General features: G+C 41.5%; 1 protein-coding gene across 4 annotated transcripts in view; it reads left to right on the plus strand.

Annotated features, from left to right (window-relative positions):
- Positions 1-7,028: 7,028 nt before the first annotated feature.
- gabrg2 (gamma-aminobutyric acid type A receptor subunit gamma2) overlaps positions 7,029-20,022 on the plus strand; it is a 39,434-nt gene continuing 26,440 nt past the window's right edge. For all 4 annotated transcript variants that reach the window (XM_058627361.1, XM_058627362.1, XM_058627364.1 and 1 more), the window contains exons 1-3: positions 7,029-7,358; positions 13,401-13,540; positions 16,875-16,942. In XM_058627361.1, coding sequence (XP_058483344.1) covers positions 7,243-7,358; positions 13,401-13,540; positions 16,875-16,942 — 324 coding nt within the window. In that variant the 5' untranslated portion in view covers positions 7,029-7,242. The remainder of the gene's footprint in view (positions 7,359-13,400; positions 13,541-16,874; positions 16,943-20,022) is intronic.

Genomic DNA, 20,022 nt, shown 5'->3' on the forward strand with positions numbered 1-20,022 from the left:
TTTTTGCATGAGGAATGTCTGTCAAGTTTGATACGAGGGAGAATTAGCCGTCTTTCCAAGCCTTGAATGGCACAAACCAAAGGTGAGGATTTGTTTTGGCAAAAGCGTCGGAGTCTTGGGGACTGCAGATGGACACTATTGTCATGTTCACTCACAGAGGATAAATCGAGAGGCACTGAATAACCGGCAGTGTGAGATAAATACTCGACTATTCAGAAGTTTGAAATGTGCGAAGCCCCAAGAATAACGAGAGCTGGCAAAGAGCACAACACCTTCAACCCAAGTACTCTGTACTTTGGTTGCTCACAACAGCAGCTGATATTGTACTCGTTGTTCTCATGGTAGTCGGAGCATTCTATTTGTCCCTGACTAAAAGGATAACAACAGCCAGTGATGACATCATGACACAACCATAGTTTTTTGAAGTCATTTTTTTGAAGGTCCCATGGCAACCACATATTGTATTTGTGTGTGAACGGCTTTTGTGTGTGTATTTGGCTGTGAACCCGGGAGAGTGCTGGGTGCCCACTTGCTCATGCAGCTTTTAGCCCTCTCCATCAGAAAGTGGGGAGTCTGTGGAAACTGATCTGTCTCCATCTGACTGCTTAGCAGCCTTTAGATGTCCTTCTGGGAGCCCCAGTCCCTGCTTAGCTGGCTGAATAAAACCAGGCTGCAAATGCACTGTAAAACCTTTGCTGTGTGTCCACATCTCTGGACTCACACACAGTCAGATATTATACGGCCGCGCTGATGTTTGGAAAACAACAACAAAGACAGGAATTGAATTGTTATTGAAATGTGTTAGAACTTTGTCAAATGCATTCTGAATCAGTGACAGTGTCTTCATGCTTGTTGCCTCATACAAGACCACTTTCTCCTGCCAGGGATCTAAAGTCTGCTTTGTGTCTAATTTAGAAAGAAAGCAAAAGAAAAGCCCGGGGCTGAAAGCAGAAAATGTGGTGTAAAGGACTCCGCTTTGGGAATGCACTTACGTTTATTGTAATACCCCTGGTTGAGTCTTATTTTTACAGGCTCTAGGTGGTGAAGTATATACAGTATCCTCCTAAAATGTTGTACGCATTTAGCAATAATTCTCAAAGCGACCATGCAGGACCAAGCAACCCACTTTGTACAAATAGAAAAGTAATCCAGGGCAATACACTAACCCTTCTAAGTTGAACTACATGTATTTATCCAACAAAGGACTAGGCAAAGTATTTATATGTGAGAGAAAAATTCTATTTATTTCAGTTTTACAGTTAATATTTATGAAGAGGACTCAGTCAGCCCCAAAGCTAAATTCCAAACAACAGCAATTATAATCTGCATCCGGCGTTACTGCAGCAGTCTACGGTCAGAGAGCGGGGGACTGACTACGCAGTGTGACTCTATAACTAGTTTGAATTTTTTTTTCTGAACCAAATATGTGCGTATATCCACTGAAAATAGCCCGGAGCGCCGTCGCACTATTAAGAAAGTTGGCCCATTCGCGGCAAATGGAACAGCTGCAGAAGGTCTCACTTGATGCCATGAAAGATAAGTGTTTACTGTCTCGTCTGGGACGTCTAGACTTTTTCATTTTTACAGTGATCAAGCCAAGGTCATGAAAACATTGTGCATATTTTTGAATAAGGGCCGAAACTATTATTTTCATAGTTTCATGTTTGGTCAGAGAATGTCGATCGGTGTTTCTCAAACCTGGAACTAGACGAGACAACTAGAAAATGTTCACATTTAAGAAGCTGAACGTTTATTTGACATGTCCAGTCTTGTCATGTCACTTCCTGTTTTATTTTGTACTCCATCTTTCCCTCTGTTTTAAAATCCTGACTTCCTGTCTTTGTGTGATTGCTTTCCCGTCGTTGTGATTGCTAACCCCGCCCCTCATTGGTTTCACCTGTGTTCACCTACCTCATGTATAAATAGTCCTCGACTCCCTTGTCTTTGCATCTCAGTCCTGTCACCACGTCTTCAAGTATAAAGTTAAGTTTTTCTGAGTATAGATTTTGATCCTCCTTGAGAGCATCTTTTGTTTGTTGAAAATCATTACAAAAACTTTACTATGACGTGTTTATAGCAGGACTTTGGTGTGCCACTAATTGTTACAGATTACAGTTGCACCTCTATGATGTTCTTTATTAAAAGATGATGCGATTCAATATCTATTTCAGTTTTATAGACTTTCAAATAAGCACTGTTGCCTTCTGAAAGGTCAATTTGGGCTTTTCATCTCAGCTCTGAGTAATTCATTTGCTGTGGCAAAGTCATTTTTAGTTGTTGGAGTACAACAAATGAGGACTGCAGTGTAAATTCTGCTTTGTGTACAGCTAGTGTGAATGTATATTGATTTGGAATTATAATACACAGAGGATCCAATTTTTATGTTTACATGTTGTCATGTGTCTTATATTTAATTCCATGTAATGTCAAGTGAGAAAAAAAACATCTGCTGAGATACAATTTAAAAACTGAAACAATAACAACAAAACTAATATGAACCCACACATACAGTACACACTGTAAACCATGGCCTGTATAGCTCATCACCTCTGCTTTCACACACAAGAGCAGTATTTCAAGTGTAATTCACACACAATCCCGACATTATGCGTCGCCACACCTGCAGAAGTGATTGATTTGCTGGTTTGTGCCCAGTTCAGGTTGCCAGATCTGAGTGCCTCTGCAAATCAAACACTTTCGTGGTATTAATAGGGTTTTTTTAAGCTGCAAATGCATAAGCGTTCCTCCGGTCTCGAGTCTCCAAAGCAATGTGTGGGAGGCTGTAGTGTAAACTTAATGTTTCTGACCTGTCAATCACAGGTTTGATTATGACATACGACAAAGAACACACGCTGATAATGTTCTGGAATCGTCTCAGAACATAATGATACACTCACACATCATCGTTTCTGCCAGGTTGTTCCATCGTTTCGAGTTAAATGTTCTGTATAAAATGTGACAGAAACCATTATCTTGTGTAAAGGTAAAAGCAAACTGGAGAACATAAAGTCACGGAGAAGCGGTTGCTCTTAATGGCAACTCAAATGTGTTTTAAAATGCTTAATAACACCAGAACAGAGAGTGCTTTCTCGTGTCCCTGTCCAAAAGCACTCAGTAAAGTTGAGTTTTTGAAAAGTTTAACAAACAAAACGTATTCATCTTGTTAGGGCTCTGTGTTATTTTGAGCTTTATTGATCAGAATTAATGTCTGTTGTGTACATTTTTGTTTCCACTTATTTCCTTTTCAATTTAGCGTCTGATGTTGCGTCACTTTGGTCTGAATGCCAGACTGTTTCTAATATCCAGTAGTGCTTACAGTAGATCATTCTGCTCCCACAGCTTGACGCCAACAGAGTGAGGCTGTGACAGCATATGTGTGGGCTGTAAGAAACTGGAATGATAGTGGAACTGGGCATCTGTGTGTTCAATGATGCCATCACAGAGGAGTGTACCTCCCCCACCTCTTATCTAAAGATGACACAACACATCACCACGGCCACATTCGCACATGTCACTCTGTCTGCGGAGCGAAGGGACACGATTAAAGATTAAGGCATTACTGACTTTTTTATGCAGAGATGTCACTCAACTACAAGCCTTCACCTGTTTCCACTGTCGATGGCCAAAAACTGCCCAGTCTGTTAAAATAAATAAATGAAAACACTTGAAGGTTGACTGGTTTTATTTAATTTATGTCACAAGCATTATATTTGTACATGTGTGTATGTATGTGTATGTATATGTGTGTGTATATATATATATATATATATATATATATATATATCACCATCACAGTTTGCCTCTACAGTCACATATTATTTGGCTTTGCTAAAAACACAAACACTTGGACAAGATTAGTGTAATATATCTGGATAATCATAATCCAGGGAGCTTTTGTGAGTTCATTACAGTGAAGGAAACTGCATGTTTCATGTAGACACAGTCGAATAGGCTTTTCAGTGTTGGGTCAGTGAATAAGAGTCCAGGTGATGTGACGATGTGCCAATTTGGCTCCAATTTCTGCTGTGACTATTGAACCAAGTGGATCTAAACTGACATCTCTCCCTCTCTCTCTCTCTCTCTCTCACTCTCACTCTCTCCTGCTCTTGATTCTGCCAGCGATATTAACGATGGCATCATATCATCCCAATAAATGTTCAGTACAGGCATTACAGATCATGTACAGCAAAACAGCACTACCCCCGTTCAGCCGTACACTCATTTAATTTCGAGATTCAATCATCAATCAACTGTGAATGTGTACCTAACAAAAAATAAATAACTAAATAAAGCTTGCATCCTCCTTGGTTAATTAGCTGTTTAATTAATTTTCTGGCCATTGGTCATATTAGCGTTTATATAAATGACCTTGTCCATCAGCTAAATCAATATCTCCCGCTGCCAACCGACATCTCTGATGCTCATGTTTGGGTCACGACAGTTGTGGCGACGCGACCACAGGACAGAGAGACGTACACTGGCTCTAAGGATTGAATGATATGAGTTGTGTTTGTGCTAGAACCAGTTTTATTCGTTTCTAGATTTCCATTTCCACAGCTGTTCATTTAAATACGTACACTGTGCAAAGAGGAAATCTTACATGAAAGTTCCTAATCGTACCAATTCTGGAGAGGTGGGTCAACTTCATCAGCAAATCATTAACCTTCGAGGAGCTAACGTTGATGTTTAAACACTAAAATCCAGACAAGGGAATAGGTCTAGGTTCAGAAGGCTTTAGACAAGAAAATAAGTAATGCAAGAGTTTACAATGGCTGCAGCCTTGAGGGGCTGTAGAAGTGATACTGAAGCGTGTTCACTCGCTGTATACCTGTGAAATAAATGTTCAGAGGGGATTTTGGACTAATGCACCATGACAAGACGACAAGTCACCCAGCACCTGCTTATTTCAACTGTGCCTGCCACTCTCACTGGTGCTTTCACTCACTGTTAACGCCAGTGACGGATTGTGGTTTAAATGAAATCAATAAGAGCTGTGTTTAAACAAAGGAATAGTTGGGATATATCTACACGATCGTGTCGATATTGTAACCGACTGTTATGAAACCGTATTGTGAGAAAATGCAGCTCAAGTTCAATCTATATATCAGTATATACACATTTGGAAAAGGGGGGAAACATAAGCCAGAATAATGCTGCTGTGGGCAATGTCATTCACATTACAAGGAGACTCTCTCTCTTCATTTTTGTTCCCATAAAGTAACATTTAAAGACAGTCGAGACTTGTCATCCAAGCAATTGAGGAGGAAAGAGATCAAGCAATGAAAGAAATTGTGTAAAGTGTAACAGCAGCATCAAAGTAATTTATGAGACAGTATGGGGCAGGCTGCCATTATATATATTTTAGATTGTGGTTTTTCTCCCCTCATATCGCTTTAAGGAGTCCTTGGAGAGAAGTTACACCCACTACGACATGAGCATGAGGATACATACTTCCACCCACTAACCACTTTAGTAGGTACACCTGTGCCGATCTGCATTCCAGAAACTGCTGATCTACTGGTATTCTTACACACAACCATCTATAGCAGGGTGACTAAATCCTGGTCCTGGGGACCCACTGCCCTCCATGTTTTAGATGTTTCCCTGCTCCAACACACCTGATTCAAATAAATTGGTCATTATCAGGCCTTTGAATCAGGTGTGTTGGAGCAGGGCAAACATCTAAAGTCGTATTCACACCTAATAATCTCGGCTAGACTCGGTACGATTGGGGACTCGGTTCAATCGGGGGTCGCAACATTCAGCCGGTCCAAGTTTGTTTTCACACTTCCACGCGTTCTAGTCCACTTCCTGCATTTGGTTCACTTGAAGCGAACCAAGACCTATGTTTTAGGCGGACCAGAGTTCGGTCGCGCATTCACACCTCCCCAAACAAACCAGACTTTCCGAACAAACGAACTAGGATTCGAATTAGACGGACTGGTGTGAATATGACTTAAAACAGTTCAGCTCATTAGGACCAGAATTGAGAAACCCCTGCTCTATAAGGCTCTGAACCACCAATAGTCTTCCCGTGTTGATACCAAAGGTGAGAGGATAATGGTTTGAAATTACAGAAAGGCAACAACCACTCATTACAACAAAGATATGCAGAACACCATGTCTAACCTTGAAGCAGATGGCCTACAGCAGCAGAAGACCACACCTGGTGCCACTTTATTAGGTGTCCCGTGTACCTAATAAAGTGGTGAGTGTGAATATGGACGATTCCTCCCCGCTCTACCTCTCAGACGACATTGCAAAACTCAGAATGCACTTCATGGATTTGTTTAAAAATAAGTCTTTGGTCTCCAACATGTAAATATCCTTTGGCACAGTTTGTTTAGAGAATCAGCACAATAAATAAACCGGGACACGGATTCCTGCACACATTTCTTTTTTAGGAATGTTGTTATTGTATTGATTGTGATACCTCAGGGTTGGGAGGGTCTGCATGTTTCTTAAGTTTGATTTAAAGTAAAGTAAAGGGCGCTGCCCTTGGTTTGGCGCATGGTCTCTAATGCAAATGAGAATCAGAGAGCTGTCCGAGGTGCTGAAAGCGTGACTTATACACAGAGAAATGAGTTTGTTGATCAATTATGACTCAAATGTGTTATTGTTTTATCAACGGCAGCTAGTTTTACACTCACACCACATGCAAGTGGACGTAATAATGTTATATGTCATCATATGTTCCACAGTTTTATATTATAGCAGTGTTTTGTGGCTTTACCGCCTGCTCTGTGAAGGCATATGATGCTTCCGCTCAGTGAGGACCACGCATGTGTTGATCCGTGCTGCAGCAACGTGCATCAGTTCCTCTCTGACCCGAGTGTAAATCTGCATTCAGACCGAGGCTCCACTCGTTTTCGTGGCTGCCCGATTTTAGAGTAGCTCATTACGGCGAAGGGGGGGCTTCGTCGTCTGTGACAGTTTTCCGAGGCCCTGCTGCCAGCCAGGCTCTGCCGATTCAGCAGCAGCAGCAGCAGCAGCAGCAGACTCGCGAAGAAAAGAGAACGAGAAAAAGAAAAACGAGCGATACGAAATCCAGCCCGAGCTCCGACTCGCATCGATTTTGGTTTTTGGCTGATTTGATTCCACCGCACGTCCGCCTCGGGTCTACAACTGCAGACCCGCTGCTGCGAGCGTCCGTTATGTATCGCAGAGAGGAAACACAGTGAATAGACGGACACGTCCATCTGCAAAAAAAAAAAAAAAAAAAAAAGGAAAGAGGAAACGAAGATGGTGACGATGGCTTCACCTAGTTTAGCTTCCAAATGCTCGGCAGCAATGGCGAAGCTCTCCCTCTCCCCGAAGCTGCTTCTCTGGCTCTTTATTGCCGTTCATCTCCCGACAAGGTAAGATTTTAATTCATATTTCTTCACGTGAATCGCGATTCTGTGTCGGCTTTTGTTGTCATCACATTCTCACATCACACATATTGTGCTGTGCATCAACCCAGCCCCGGTGTTGGTGAGGAATTCTGGACTTGAATGACTCCATTGGGTCTTTGCTGTAGTCGAAAACCAACAAACATGGGATTCTATATGACTATGAGTATAATTGTGGTTTTGCAGAGTGTGTTTATTTCGTGGCCACAGCGACACAAGCACCGCAGATTTCTATCATCATCACATTTATTATGAATAAACAAAAGAAAACGACGATCACTGTAAGTGCTATTAATATTGCTCTGTGTCCATCACATGCTTTATTTTGTATTATTCTTATTTCCCCCCCAGTGTCTGCTATAATCTGCCCCGTCGTTAAGAATAGCACACAGTGGCAGTCAGAGTGAAGCTAAGGCTACACATAGTCTCTGCTAAGCTGCCTTCAAGGATCAAGGATCTATTCTAAGAGTCAAAAGCCTCGTTATTGAGACATCGGCTGTGGCTTTGACTCGAATTAAGATGTTAGTGATGGTCAACGTGCACGTGAATGCAGACACATTTAATCCAGTTAGTGCATTTTTTTTTTTAGGGGGAAAAATTATGTTCTAAAAAAAATCAAAATGGCAGACAATCACTCAGAGAATACAAGTGTGAAGGCACAATAAGGACAAGGATAACACATATGTACTGACTGATCCTTGTCTCACACACACACACAGAGAAAACATGCGTTTTTATTCCTCACTAAGGTGCAGATTTGTTGATAAGAAGCTATGTGGCTGTTCTCGCTTAAGACAGCAACAGTGGAGAGGAAGCGGACGGTTGGTGCTCCTCACATCTTTGTGGTCTTGTGCTGCTCAAGGGTGAAAAATGGAGGCAGATAAATCAGCCGGCGTTCAATCACCGTGGCGGTGATGGCAGCCACGGGGGCTCCCTGCCCCAGCCGTGCTCTGTCAGGGCCTGTGCATTTTCTAATTGTATGCACAAGTAGTGTTGTCTCCATGCTCGAGTAAACACTGCAGCATAACATACCCCATTGAGTTTCACTCACACTTGAGATCTATTGGACAAGTTATGAGCGTCGCAAGTTGTGCATGAGCGACCGGGCCATAATGGACTTGGATAGATAGATCAATGCCGGCGACATGTGAGCGCTTCCTAAATAACAACAACAATAACGACGGGGCTGAGGCTGGGCCATGTTTACGACTCCAGACAAGGTGTTTATTCTATTTAAATGATATTCCATGCAAGTCCTGGGCCTTTCCCACTCATTAAAGGACAGCTGGGTAAGAATCATCTGTGATTCAAGTATGAGACCTCTTACATAAGGCACCGCTCAAGGCCGCAGGCATGCTTTCAGAAGTCTATGCTACTTTGTGACTCATTGACAGTTACTATGTGTAGTTTTGTCCGATGGCGTCACTTTACATTAAGCACACATGCAAAACACGGTCAGTTATCGCTTCACGGCATTCAGGAATGTTCCAGCACGTGCATTGTTTTCATTGAAGACAGGAGAAAGTGATGTGAATGAGTGAGGAAGCTTCTGTTGTGCTACAGTGATGTTTGGTTTATCATTAAAAGAGTCTTCAAAAGATCTACAGAAGCGTTTTAGTATCATTTTGAGCTTGTGTTGTGGCACAAATGTAACATGAGAAACATTTGAGGTTAAGTTTTGTTTATTCAGACTGAAAAATAAGTGTTTTTCTTTGATTATCTTGACACGTTTGAACCACTACCTGTGGGCCTCCACAGACAGCAGGGGGCGGAGTAGTCATCCCCCGCTGTCTGAAAAACCTGTATAAAACAGGAAGCAAGACAAGTCACATGACCCTTCTGAGGAAGCCCACAGGAAGTGGTGGAAACACGTCAAGGTAATTTTAAAAAAAGTACTTATTTTTCTGACTGAACCAAGAAAATAAAAGTATGAATATTTTTGGACTGAAGAGGAAAACTTATTTGCTAACTTCATGAATGACACCTGCAGAAATCCACAGTGAGTGAAATTCCATCCCAATAAAACAGCGAACACACACACACACACACACACACACATTGTACTCTGCTTTTCGTCATTACTCAAAGACAGTTGGGACATGTATTTTATTTTTTTGACAAACTGTCAAAGCTGTCATGTATCCCAAAATGACAATCATATTTATTTATGGCCGAGTTATTAAAATGGAGTCGATGTTGCGCAGATGTCAGTCTTCTTCTTCTTCGTCCTGTGGTGGTGATTTAAGACAGTTTTGACAGGGGTGGGGGGGGGGGGGGCAGTCAGAAAATGGCAGTCACGGCTCATCGCTGCCTCTGGCTTTGTAATTTAGTTCTCTCACTTTATATTCGGTGATGTCGTTAGTGAATTTACAGCTGCTCGGACGGAGTTGGAAAGCTTTGCATTAGCACTGGTGATTATTTACTTTTTCTTTTCGTACTGTGAAATAATAATAATAATAATAATAATAATAATGACAATATATGCCTTCTTCTTCTTAATAATCTTCAAGCTTAAAGAGTTTCCCGTCCAACATATTTCCACTGTCGCATCTTGAATATCTCAGTCCGAACCTAACTTTAATTTTGTCTGTATTACAGTGACTTAAAACACTCGGCGTTCCTTTAAATGCTGACTCGCCAGAATCCGTTGCAATGCCTGTTAATCCGCCATGTGATGTTAGACAGCATCTTATTGGGCTGTGGATATTTGATTACACTGTTAAGGTTTTGTTTACGTCATTTTGTCAAACATTAGTTTGGCCTTGCTCACCTTCATTGTAGCTGACTGAAACAAGTTAACCTGGCCATGTTAGTGTTTATTATGATAACATTATGTCCTGAATGATACTGCACCTCGAAATAGACCTGTCTCTGTCCTGGGTAAGAACACCTTCACTGCATTCTGTTTGTTTGACAGTGAAACACAATACGCAGGAGGAAAATGTCACATATTTACAAACGATTACAGTTTGTCAGTAAAATGTCATCATGGTATCGTTTAATTTTCTCCCGTCATAGGCAGAGCTTGTGAAGGTACAGTAGATGTGTAGCTATAACATGATATGCGTGTGCTGTCACAATAATATATATATAATTATATAATATATATATATATATTAAATAAATAAATAAATATATATATATATGTGTATATGTATATGTATATACCAATCACATAACCAAGCACACAGTAATAAAATAAATAAAATGTCATTTTCACGTCACTTTTCCATAATATGCAGCAGAAAACTGCCCTATAGTGGTTCTCAAAGGTGTGGCAGTTGGAATCCATGAGTTAGATTCTCCTCAGTATGGGCTGCTGTGGACACTTAACACTTAACTCCAGCACTCTCCATCACTGCGTACACAGACATGGACATACATATGCATGAAAACAAACACACACACAAACACGCAGCAGCAGCAGGCACACACACACACACACACACACACACTGGTGCAGACCTCTCTGTGGGCCTCCAGGTACCAAATTAGCAGGCGAAACTTCAGATCTGCCTGCAGTGGAGAACACATGCCTCGTCCTTTGATCTGCTCATCTGCGGAGCATTTCCATATATACAGAGAAACACTGCAGGATGAATATGGATGTAAAAAAAAAAAAAACTAGTGATTTTCAGATTCCCACAGCCTTCTCTGCCCCTGCCTGTGCTCAGTATGCGTCTGTCAGACAGACAGTGCCTGAATACTCTTTATAACATCCAGTCACGCAAATCTGAAAGTGTTATTATAGAGATGGACAGCACTTAATGAAGTCTAAAAGAAAGAGTGGCCCTCCATAACAATGCTCCTCACACCTAAGAACACATCCTTGTGTTTTACCATGGAAACTGTCCTGTGTGTGTGTGTGTGTTTTATTTCTTTTTCCATTTTCACCATTCTTTATTATTTCTCTTCTTCTCGTGTCTCTAAAGTCTCACAGAACGCTCACAATTGTTTCAAGGTTGCTCTTTTGTGTTGTTGCCAGTCTCCCTGATCTCATTCCGTGGGTGAAGGAGGTGCTCGAGTGATCCAGAAACTGTGACAGCTTGAGGATTTGACACAATCTATTTTTCTATCACTTTTTTTTGTCTTCCTTTTGTCACTGCATGCTGCGTTTGGTATGCATTCTATGGCTGAATCCTCAATCTATGTTGTTCTATCAAACAGCCACAACAAAGGCTGTGCTTGTAATTCGTAAAACAGGCCTCTTGTTAAGTCATTTGCATATATGAAGAAGATCACACTAATAACGGGAGCTAGGAAGTGTATTTTCATTCCATATTTCATTGGCTATTGCAAAGCTTCTCAAAGGTTTACCAGATGGACTTAAATTATTTAATACGAGGGATATGGTCATGTGCAAGTGTTCTGTTTAATAAGATAGAGAGTTTGAGTTCTCGTCCTTATTCATCTAGTCTTTCAACAAGTTTTAACGGCACAATTAGAACTCAAATCACAAACATTACATTTCTTTGTCCAATTTCCTGACATGAAAAACACTGTCATTAGAAACAGGTCAACAAGAGGTGATTTGACTGCCTTTGTTGACGGACTTATTTGTCACAATCCGACTTCTGTTGAGTGAAAATAGCTTTAATTTGAGCTCTTTTGAAGTTTTTAAAGCAAAGGGCAGAACATCTTGCTTCGACAGAGCAAGATGTTACGTGTTAAGTGTTATGTTTAATTGATATTTTACAATTGACATGTGACATCAGCTGTCTAAAAGATGTTGTGTTGCAATAGCAGCCATTACGTCCTTCTGTGGCCGTGATTCTTTGCTGTATTTACTGGACAGAAACCTCAAATCTGGTCTTTGTTTTAGACATTTGACTACACTATTGCGGTTCTTTAGCAAACACTTTGTCATGATTCTCATGTAGGTGGTTAGTGGCGTCTTGAGCCTGTCGCGGGGATCGATTTGCAGTCCAAAGTACAATTTTCTGGTTCACGGGATCCTACTCTCGTACTCAGACCTCATCCTCGTTTGAGGGATGAGCTCATTATTGTGTCTTGGGCTGATCCGAGTCGATCTTCTCCTTTTATAATTACTCTATTGTGTTTTAAACGTCTGTTTGTGTTTACCTGCCTGCACCTGTGCACCAAGCGTCATCAAATGTTTTGATTTGCAGCATAATAGGAAACAGTATTTTTGTACTTGTTGTTGTATCACACAGCACTTGAACATTGGCACCAGCTGTTAGCGAGGAAAAGGGGAGTACACAGCTTCCAGAATGACAAAATCAATCGCTGAACCAAAGTGTCACATTTGTTTTGGTGGCAGTCTGGTGAAGTGACAGAATCCTCTGTGTACACATTTTTCCTCTAATGAAAATAAGCAGAGAAATCCATTAATCACAATATCTCCAATAAATCATCAAACGGCACCTCTGCTCAGGGATGATTTTCATCAGTCAGAAACAATTAAGATGTCATCGTTTCAAAGGAAAGGAAAATAATCTCATCAACATCTGCACTCGATTACACAGTTTGAATTTGTCTTATGTGCATATATAATGCCATTGATTCCCATATTGAAGAGACACTTCTTTATTCTTTGCTGCAAACTGTTTCCCACTCATTGCAGAGCATGTTTTCAGGACAGGAGGCCACAGCAAAATGAATATTTGATGAACGACAACATTACAGTGTGAAACTATTGCATTGGAATTCATGTTGTTTCCCCATCACAAGTGGTGGAAGTGTGTGTGTGTGTGTGTGTGTGTGTGTGTGAGAGTGTGGAGACAAAGTTGAAAGGGAAGATTAATCTCAGTAAGGGGCGATAAAAAGCTCTGAAATATTTCCCCGAGTTTATCTCCTGACAAAGGGTGAGATCTTCACAAGACCCCCTTTTCTGTCTTGCTCCTGTCTTCCTTTGTAAGAAAGTAAAGAAACATCAGGGAAGAAAACATTTCCTCTGCTTTAAAAAATAAATGCCAACTTGATTGAATGTATTTTGTTTTCCTCTCTCTCCCCCCCCCTCCCTCTCTCCCCTCCCCTCCCCCCCCGCAGCTCCTTCCAGACTGAATATGATGATGAGACGGCTAACAAGACGTGGGTGCTGACTCCCAAAGTATATGAAAGCGATGTCACGCACATCCTAAATAGCCTACTTGACGGATATGACAACAAACTCAGACCCGACATTGGAGGTGAGCAGTGATATTCTCTTTGTTTTTGTATCGTTTATCTGTTAAATCACAGAAATAAATCCAAAGATTTGCAATACAACTCCAAAATGTGCCGATTCACTGACATAAATGCTGCATCTGTGATGTCACCTGAATGTCTGAAGCCTGGAGTCTGCCGCCTTTGAGAGGATGGTGTGAAGCCTGTAACGCGTCCGGATGAACCCACCCCTAATTATACCTCCGTCTAAACTGGGGCCTCCTCAACACTGCGGTTATTCTTAAACTGTTTAAAAAAAGACGTGGAATTTGAAGGTAACACTCGTGATTCATGTCTCGTCATCGCACGAGGCGCGTCTGATTAGTCGGCTCTTAGATGTTATGTGTGGTTGCGTTACGTCACGTTGAATGTGCAACACTATTGTTGTGTTATGACTAGACTGGAAACTTTACTTGTAACTTGCTTTCCCTCTGGTGGTAGCTGGCAATACTATTATCATGTAAACATAATACATCTTTAAATATCTCTAGTGCAGATTTAAAATTGTATAAAATAAATAATGACTTTGTGATGGAAGGAAATGAAAATAACAGTGTGGTTGTACAGTCGCGAGATATGCCTTTGCATCCAGGGTGCAGAAGAAAACAGCCATTTATAGGACTCAGCAGTTATTGTTATGCCATACAGGGCATGACAATAAGTCTTTTGTGCGCTTGCTTGTGTCTATTTTATTTACATAGACAGGCAGCCGGGCTTATTAAAGATGTTTGTGCACCTGAGTTGGCTGAAAATGCATCTGTTACAGCCGGGATAACAGTCTGTCAAAGTTCCACAAGCCTCCGCTTTTCAGTGCGAGTCGCTTACTCCCCTCGCGGTGACAGACGAATGGCCAGGGCTCGCTCGTCGACACAAGTTTATTCTGAAGCCTATCGTCGCGTCCAGTTGCAAGTGCAAAATGTCGAGATGCTCATCATCTTTGAACAGGGAAATACACAACGTTATTCTTACTCTACAGACTGAAGAGGACATCTTTGTTCCTCAAGGATCTGCACACATGTCACACAGTAATCATTTTAAATGTGTTTTTCAAATGAAAATAAGAATTCCTGTCAAAAATAAGCGGATTAGACATTTATTCAAAATCGTTCAGCCCTAACCTGCGCCCTAAAACTTACATTTGTGTGGATTAAAACAGAAATCTTCAATGATGCACTATATAAAATAAAAGCACTTTTTGTTTGTTTGGTTGATTTCTCCAGTTTTACTCCACCATAAGCACGGCGTACGCTGCCTCATCAATATCCTCTCTACATCTGACACTGAGAGGTTTAGATTCCAGCCCCTCGCGACTTAATGCAGCTTTAAAGTGTAACCAATGACCTGAATTAAATGATGGCAAAAAGATAGAAGGAGCTGATTCATGGGGCTGTATATAGTAAATCCCCCTGTGGTCAACCAGTGTCGTGGTATTTCCATATACTGTGTAATGCTGCAGTACATCGGATGTGACACGGCCATCGTCTTTAATCTTAAGACTTAAGAAGTGGGCTTTTTTGCGTTAAATCGCAAAGCGGCACAGATCCTCCTTTGAGGTGCAGCTTCAACCCGGAGAACCCACTTCATCTTAACCATGTTCTTCAAACGTGCTGTGATCTGTGAGCGTGGTCTTCTGGCTTCTGCCAGGCTACACAGCTACAGGAGGGTTATAATTAGCAGCATCGCAGCCACCAACCAACCAACCAACCAATCAACCAACACAACCAAACCAAGGCGAGGGAAACTTTCACCCCTCTCGACGGTGGATTTAGATTCAACGCTGCTCGTGCCCAAGTTTCCCTTTGAAGTCCATTGTGATTCTCATTAATTTTTAATGACCCTGCAGTGCATACATGAAAACTCAAGCATATGGAACAGAGACACTGAGAATGTAAGAATTTACAAATCCTTATGGCATTGATGAAGGTCATTGGCTTCTAGAATAACAAGAAAAGTAGCAGTAACCATACAGGGAGCATGATGTATTTAATAAAGTGCTCTACAACATTGGTCGTTTGATTCTATGAGCAAATTTGGTGAGTGTTGGTGTCGGATGACTGATGTGGGTGTATCTTGGCGTGCAGCACTGTGTGTTGTTCCAGACAGTAAGTTGGAAATTTTAGCACAGCCTCTTCAAATGTGCACTGGCATCTCGGAGAGATGTTTCTTGGCACCTGCGTGTTCATGCATGGGAGAAAACACTTTGCAGTTGGCCACATAAAGTAGGAAAATTATAATTTTTTTTTGTATCTCCTATGTACGCTGTGCCCACAGCTTTACAAGTAATGTGTCTAATAATCCAAGTCCAAGGTTTTTACATATATTTGGGCGTCACATGCATATACACGCTAATATTTATAGCCACTCACTCGTATTTTTACCCAAAAGCAACACAAGATATTTGAAGACCATTAAGAGCACTGCTCGACTTGGATGGGATGTACTGTTATATGTGTGTGTGTGTGTGGTGGATGGGGTTTAAATGTACATTGGTGTACGCCTGCTGAAAGTGACATGAAAAATGCATGCAAACCTGCACTCAGTCCCGCTGTGTGTCTCTCTCACACTCAACTACAGCGTTTGCGTCACGCCCCGAGGCCGTGCAAGTCTCAACTTGACTCTTCTCACTGACACGACGTCCGCTCATCCATAAACGTGCATATGAGACGGCAAAGTCCAGACAGAGTCCATCTGACACCGAGCCTGTCCACTTTCTGCAGCCGTACTGTGTTTGACATCTGGCTGTCCGTCTCACTCAACCAGCAACGACAGCGAACACCGTGAGGTGTAATGCATGGCAGTGGTCGGACGTACACATGAGCAGAAGTACATTTATTTATGTGCAACTTAACCCACTTTATCAGCTGATTGGCTCAAACTTGCCTTAGATCTCGTGTCGGAACACTTTTCACTAACAAGTGCATCTCTCTGTGTGACTGCAAAAGCAAACACCGGCAGGTCTGTGAGTAAAGAGTCCATGATTCACAATCAGGAGGAGCTCACAGGCCTCCAGCATGAAAGGACGGGGGAAAAAAGGGATGGATGGGATGTTGCGCGAGGCTCAAGGGTATTCTGGTAAATGGGTCAGGAGTTTGGCCTTAAAAAACAAACTAAGTGTGTGGCTCACTGACAGGAGACCTGTTTGAAGAGGAAGTTGGATTTACCCTTGTCACAGACAAATTGATCTATACAGTGTAGTGTACAGATGAATGGAGGAACAGTTGTGGTTCTGACAACACCTGCAGTTTTGTATGCTTACTCTTTAATGCCTGAAACACGATGCATGATAGATATCTGTGATTTCCCTGTGCTTCTTTACAGTCAAACCGACAGTGATTCACACAGACATGTTTGTCAACAGCATCGGACCAGTAAATGCCATCAACATGGTAAGTACTCATCATATATGATGCTAATGTGTCAGTGTTGTTATTGATTTTTAGTCTGATTCGGAATTTCCCAACAATAACGATGGCAAATTTGGGAAGAAAATCATATGTACAGTTAGGCCTGGGCGATATATCGATTTTATCGATTGATAAAAAAATCTTTTTTTTAAATCTAGTTTTTTTCTCCTCTTCCTACGGCGCACCGTTTGCCCCCAGGAGCTTCCGTACGGTTGCCCCCACCCCTCACACATACAGCAACGACATGGCTACCGCAAACGAGAGCGAGAAGTCTGTACCCAAGGAAGGAAGTGGTTTGGAACTGGTTTGGGTTTTCCAGCGACAACCCAAAAGCGGCGTTAATTGGAGCTTTCAGTCTATGATTATGTAAAATCAGGGATTTTATTTTATGTTTAGGCCATATCGCCCAGTCCTATGTACAGTATATATCGCAGGTATGCCTCTGGCCTGCCTCCAGTCCCGGGGCGGGTGAATGTATAAAGACCTTGAGCAACCTCCTGTCTGTGGAACAGGCAGAGTCAGCGTCTTGCTCAAACACACTTCAGCAGGCCAAAGGCTCGCTGTCTATCTAATCACTGTGCCGCTCCACTGCTCTTGTTGTGTAGCGATACAATACAGGTGTCAATCACCTACTTAACCACTACAGCGGCTTTTTCCACCACAGGAAAAAAAAAAAAAAAGAATATGGTCCATCTCATTAATCCGACTGCCGTCAGCCAGCCAGCGTCTATTTTTGAGCAAGAGAAGTAAATAACAGCACAAACCAGATGAGGCAGATATCAAAGTAGCATAATATTTGCAAATTGCTGTGTACGCTGGCAAATCTGAGGATGTTCTCACTTTGTACTTGCCAAGACTTGCATCAGCTACAATCTGACGTGTCACCTGTTCAAGGTCTTACAACCATTTGTCGATTTTCTTGGATCTGGTTTGGATTTTTTTTAAGCTTATTGATCATCTCTGTGTGCTGATATGGATTGACATTTGGAATTTTGTACTGGTTGCACAATGATAACAGATTATATTTATGTATGTATATGTGTATATATATATATATATATATATATATATATGTATGTGTGTATATATATGTATGTATATATGTATGTGTGTATATATATGTATGTATGTATGTATGTATATATATATACATACATATGTATGTATGTATATATGTATATGTGTGTATATATATATATATATATATATATATATATAGTATACATATAAAAAACCCTAAAAAGACACAAAAGCATATTGCTAAAAATAAAATAATTGTTGATTTTCATCTAATGGCGACTCCGTGTTGCTGTTTAATTACCACTGTCATGTCATAAATAATGCTAAACCAGCTGCAATGGAATACTAAGCTGTGATACTGCAGCAGTGACTAAAATAGAGCAGCGCTGGTTGTCTGACAGTGGTTGTAGGGGGAGAATGAGAGAGAATAATAAATCGAGGGAGTCTCAAAAAACTCACATCAGCATTGTTATGTGTGTCGTTTTCTGTTGCACGTCCTTACTGAGAAGCCACTTCGCTTGTGATTCTGCGGCAGAGCAGTCTGTTCTATGTGTTGGTGGTTGTGGGGGGGGGGGCTTCCATTTCACTTAGTCTTCACTAAAACTCCTACTCTCAATAACAAAGCACAAATCACAGTAAAGTTAAAAGAGAAAATGTGTGTGTGTGTGTGTGTGTGTGAGAGAGAGAGAGAGACGAGGGCATTCTGCCGACATGAAAGGTCGACTGATTGCCTTCCGTTCACATGTAATCACTGTCGCCGGGCCACTGCGTTCACAATTTTTGATTATTGAATTCTTAATTATCCATTATATAAGTCTTTGCGATACATCCTAACCTATGTGAGCGGGAAAGAGGGGGGAAGGGAGAGAGTAACGGAGATAAAGAAGAGAGAGAGAGCATGATGATGAGAAAGAAGAAAAGGAATTATAAATTGGGGCTTTTATAGCAACGAGAGATGAGCAGTTCTCTCTTTTGCTCATATATATATATATATATGCTGTTTATATCACTCACTGAGCCCCAGATAAAGATCTTCATCCAATCTCTCTCTCATTTGAAGAGTAAATCTGTCCTTTGTTGAGGGGAAAAGTGATGCTGGAATGATGGGAGTGTTTCCTGGTGAAAATGTTGTTTTTAAATCTCATTTGGTATTCTTTGGCGTGGATTTGGAGTTTAGTGTTGGGCTAAGCTTTGTCAGAGAGTTAATGCCTTTATGCCCTCTCACAAATCCCCATTTTTTTTCTGCCCCCTCACTCTCTCTCTCTCTCTCTCTCCCCTGCTATTCTTCACTTTGAACCATGGAGCTCAGCTCTTCAACATACAAAGTAAATAAGAAGAAGAAAAATTGATAGCTCCCCCTTTTGAGTCTCTGCCTCTCTCGCTCCTAGTCCAGATCTGACGAGTGCTCTCAGCTCCTCAGCTCCGTCTGTGTCTTTGTCAACGACAATGTGATTTCATCCCTCGTTCAAAGGATTCACACGATTCAAAGGGTTTATTTTCATGTGCAAAAACTAACGCCACAAAGAATAAAATGACTACACATAATAAACGGTGTGTACATTGTATGTTGAGTTGGGAGTGGGGAGGTGCAGTGGTGGGTAAGTCGTCTTATGGCATGGGGGTAGAAGCCCTCTTTCATCAGCTCTCACAGGGAGCAAATGGGAGACGGGCTCACACCAAAGCTTCAGGTTATGAGGTTCGATAATACTCCAGCCAAACAATGGGATTTGTTAATTGCACTGCTGGATGAATTCCTGGCCTGAAAAGACACCATTTTGTCTTTGAAAAGTAACTTCATGTGCTCAAGCATTACATTTTTTCTGCCAGACATAGAGGAGGAGGAGGAGGAGGAGGAGGAGGAAGAGGAGGGAAGCTTTCTGGAGCTCATGTTTTGATTTGATCTGATTCCATCTCACAGTTGAAAGCCAAGTTAGTGACAGCAGCGGTTACAGACAATACTGTTGACTACACTGCGAGGCTTTATTCTCGGTGTGTTACATAAAACGTGTGTAGTGTTGAAACTGGAGTCAAACTTTTGTGTA

The sequence above is a fragment of the Solea solea genome, chromosome 4, assembly GCF_958295425.1.
Source record: "Solea solea chromosome 4, fSolSol10.1, whole genome shotgun sequence".
In the NCBI taxonomy this organism is placed as follows: domain Eukaryota; kingdom Metazoa; phylum Chordata; class Actinopteri; order Pleuronectiformes; family Soleidae; genus Solea; species Solea solea.